Source organism: Mizuhopecten yessoensis, unplaced genomic scaffold, assembly GCF_002113885.1.
Source record: "Mizuhopecten yessoensis strain PY_sf001 unplaced genomic scaffold, ASM211388v2 scaffold7901, whole genome shotgun sequence".
In the NCBI taxonomy this organism is placed as follows: domain Eukaryota; kingdom Metazoa; phylum Mollusca; class Bivalvia; order Pectinida; family Pectinidae; genus Mizuhopecten; species Mizuhopecten yessoensis.
In genome coordinates, this window is record NW_018407279.1 from 155,865 (window position 1) to 160,312 (window position 4,448).

A 4,448-nucleotide genomic window follows, 5' to 3' on the forward strand; every position below is an offset into this window, starting at 1 on the left:
CTGCCTTGCCAACATTTTACCTTTCCGATCAAAATGAAAGGGTGGACCATGGAGAGCCTTCAAATGAAATTTTGGGGAAATCTTTTCAGAGAAATAACGATAACAAGAATTGTTTAAGGAAGAACAGTCGGCAGACGGATCATGGACAATGATTTGATCAGTCCACCATCATTCAGAGTACTCTTTTTTTTCAGAAGATCTAACCATAGGCACTTGACGCTTTGTTGTCAGATTTTTTTTTTTTATATAAGTATACATTTTTTTTCCCAAAATTATTATCTGAGAATTATCTGAATAAAAAAAAGAAATGACATTTTTTTTTTTTTAAATTTACATGCATTCGAACCAATGAATTCGAATGCATGTACATTAAAAAAAATAAAAAATGTCATTTCTTTTTTTTATTCAGATAATTCTCAGATAATAATTTTGAAAAAAAAAATGTATACTTATATATAAAAAAAATAATCTGACATAACAAAGCGTCAAGTGCCTATGATCTAACAATAAATGACAAACACAGATTTATAGATCTTAAGATTTAATGATGAAAGAAAATTGCACCAGCATATACCCTTAATTCTGTAATTCAGAATCCTGAATAAACAATATGGATCTATTGATCTCAGTAACATGGTTCCCCAACACAATATCTCTGTTTGTGTTACAGAGTATTCAGTATGAACAGACAGTCTAATACATCCTTCACTCCTGAAATTTCATAATGAACTATTCCAACCTTTGAATTGGAAGAGTTCAAATGCATATTCAGGGGTGAAAGAGTTAAAGGAATAACAGAAGATATATGTAACATGTTTTTGTAACTTGTTTTACAACTTTAATAAGACCTTCTTTAAAATCTAACCGTGCTGGTCTAAATTTAGCAAATAATATAAGTATGAGAAAAAAATACAGAGTAGCATAACAAACAACACTGTCAGTGTCTTTTCTACCTGACTGTGGAAAGTGGAGCAAATATCGCATCATTTCTTAGATATTATTAATTCTTTCTCTTTATTATTGGAAATGATAACTTTTCTTCTTGGGAAAGCAATTTATTTTTGGCTTTAATACTAAACAAAACAAAACAAAATCTGACAGCTGTCATATAATAAATCCTACCACTAAAACAAGCGTCTGGTCGCTCTGTATTCCACATCAATTTAACACATGATTTCGTATGTATGCATTAGTACGCCACCTAATAGTACAATAAAACAGGGTAACCGTAAGAGCAAAGTATTCAAAAGTGTTGCCACAGTTGGCTTTGGCTTATTGCCTGCAACAAAATGGTTAAAAAGTTGTTATCTAGTACAATTGATTTCAAAGCCGTTATTGTTAATGGTCGTGACCCTGCGACCTTGACCCTCGTAACATTAGCCTGGAGGCCAGCCCATCTGTCTTCCTCCCATCACGTGGATATGGAGATGGAACACGGACTGGGCACCGTCCTTCCCGTTGTTGATCACCATACGGTAGCCATCGGCCAGTCCCTGCTCCTTAGCAACCTTCTTAGCAACCAGCAACAAGTGGCCCAGCATCTGTGGAGAAAAAATGCAAGGAAACTCATGTATACTGTTATAACTATGCACTATTTTCTGGATGAAATACAAATTTGAAGTTTCTACAAATAAGAGGCCCATGGGCCTTAACGGTCACCTGAGTCTACAGTATTTCTTTTTTTGTTGAAATATGTACCAATTTGAGTAAAAAATAGTATAATGTTAACTTAACTTTGTCAGGACCATGAGCTGATCATTCCTAGACCAATTTTAAGTGAGATCGGCCTATTAGAATTTAGTAGCAAAATAGCGGCCATGGCAGCCAAATTGTATTTCTGATTGACCCGAAAAATAACAACACTTTGTCAGGACCATGAGGCGATCATTCCTACCAACTTTCAGTTCAATCGGTCCAGCAGAACTTGACTTTAAGTTTGAAATAGGTTTTCAAAATGGCGGCCGTGGCGGCCATATTGGATTTCTGATCGACCCGAAAAATAACAACACTTTGTCAGGACCATGAGGCGATCATTCCTACCAACTTTCAGTTCAATCGGTCCAGCAGAACTTGACTTTAAGTTTGAAATAGGTTTTCAAAATGGCGGCCGTGGCGGCCATATTGGATTTCTGATCGACCCGAAAAATAACAACACTTTGTCAGGACCATGAGGCGATCATTCCTACCAACTTTCAGTTCAATCGGTCCAGCAGAACTTGACTTTAAGTTTGAAATAGGTTTTCAAAATGGCGGCCGTGGCGGCCATATTGGATTTCTGATCGACCCGAAAAATAACAACACTTTGTCAGGACCATGAGGCGATCATTCCTACCAACTTTCAGTTCAATCGGTCCAGCAGAACTTGACTTTAAGTTTGAAATAGGTTTTCAAAATGGCGGCCGTGGCGGCCATATTGGATTTCTGATCGACCCGAAAAATAACAACACTTTGTCAGGACCATGAGGCGATCATTCCTACCAACTTTCAGTTCAATCGGTCCAGCAGAACTTGACTTTAAGTTTGAAATAGGTTTTCAAAATGGCGGCCGTGGCGGCCATATTGGATTTCTGATCGACCCGAAAAATAACAACACTTTGTCAGGACCATGAGGCAATCATTCCTACCAACTTTCAGTTCAATCAGCCCAGCAGAACTTGACTTTAAGTTTGAAATGTAAAATGTTAACGGACGACGGACGCCGACGGACGAAAACGGATAGCAATAGGTCACTTGAGCTAAAGCTCAGGTGACCTAAAAATGTAAAGGACCGAAAAAAATCATTTTGCTATACATACATAAAGACTGAATATTAATTCTTGAGACTGTATGATGTTCATGGGAAAAGTTAATCAGAGAGGATAAAATTATGAGTTTGTTTCAAGCAATTATATAACTTTACCTGCTTATTATTCACTTTATTATCATCTACCATGGAGATGACCTTACCTGTTTATTATCCTCTACCATGGAGATGACCTTACCTGTTTATCATCCTCTACCATGGAGATGACCTTACCTGTTTATAATCCTCTACCATGGAGATGACCTTACCTGTTTATTATCCTCTACCATGGAAACCTTACCTGTTTATTATCCTCTACCATGGAGATTACCTTACCTGTTTATTATCCTCTACCATGGTGAAGACCTTACCTGTGTATTATCCTCTACCATGGAGATGACCTTACCTGTGTATTATCCTCTACCATGGAGATGATCTTACCTGTGTATTATCCTCTACCATGGAGATGACTTTACCTGTTTATTATCCTCTACCATGGAGATGACCTTACCAGTATATTATCCTCTACCATGGAGATGACCCTACCTGTTTATTATCCTTTACCATGGAGATGATCTTACCTGTATATTATCCTCTACCATGGAGATGACCTTACCTGTTTATTATATTCTACCATGGTGATGACCTTACCTGTGTATTATCCTCTGTAGCGTTTTCTACCATGGAGATGACCTTACCTGTTTATTATCCTCTGTAGCATCCTCTACCATGGAGATGACCTTACCTGTTCATCCTCCTCTCCAGCATCCTCAATGGTTGCGATAGCCTTCCGTGGGATCACAAGGAAGTGAACTGGTGCCTGGGGACCCATGTCTTTGAAGGCCACACACTGTATAAACACAGAAGATAACAATTGTTAAAGGGATGAAAGGATTGCAGCAAGCATGGAACTAGGACAATAGTTAAAGAAACAAGGGGAGACAACTACACTTTACATAAAGAATGGAAACAACTGTAATTAAGACATGACAGAAAGCAGACAATGTTGTATTCGCAAGGGAGACAATTGTGTTATAACAGAATTGGAAGAAACACAGGTGTAAAGTTTACAAGGGAGGCAACTGTGATATAACAGAATTGGAAGAAAGACAGGTGTAAAGTTTACAAGGGAGACATCTGTGTTATGAAAGAAGAAGGAAGACAAATGTAATCAAATGTAGGCAAAGAAAGGAGACAAATAATTCATGCATATTTGAATAACACACTTTATTACGATTGGTTGATTGGTTTCCTTGCAATAACTGCATTTAAAATAGTCTTATTTCAATTAGATTAAGTAATAACAAGAGGCCCATGGGCTTTAACGGTCACCTGATATATTTATACAGAGAGTTGATTTTGTTTTTTACATGAACAGAAATATTATTCAAAGTGACAAAAAACAATAAAACCACCTAAACTCAATATCTAGCATACAGATTTCAGACTAAAAAGGATTTGAAACTAGCACCTCTGATTCTTAACAAGGAAAATGAAGAAATTTTAGCACACTGACTCCTTTGAGCCCCACCCTACAGCCCTTGGGGGTAGGGCTGGCTCAAAATTTTCAAAGTATCAAACTGTCAATTCAAGGTTATAATTCCAATCAAGTTATTAACATGTAATATTCAAAGTATCATTTGCCATTATAAACCATAATAAATTT

The 4,448-nt window shown here is 37.0% G+C and overlaps 1 protein-coding gene across 1 annotated transcript in view; it reads right to left on the reverse strand.

Annotated features, from left to right (window-relative positions):
* Window positions 1–524: 524 nt before the first annotated feature.
* The window catches only part of LOC110454481 (histidine triad nucleotide-binding protein 1-like), an 8,474-nt gene continuing 4,550 nt past the window's right edge, over window positions 525–4,448 (reverse strand). The window contains exons 2-3 of the mRNA XM_021503987.1: window positions 3,528–3,632; window positions 525–1,541 (exon numbers count right to left, since the gene is read on the reverse strand). Coding sequence (XP_021359662.1) covers window positions 1,377–1,541; window positions 3,528–3,632 — 270 coding nt within the window. The 3' untranslated portion in view covers window positions 525–1,376. The remainder of the gene's footprint in view (window positions 1,542–3,527; window positions 3,633–4,448) is intronic.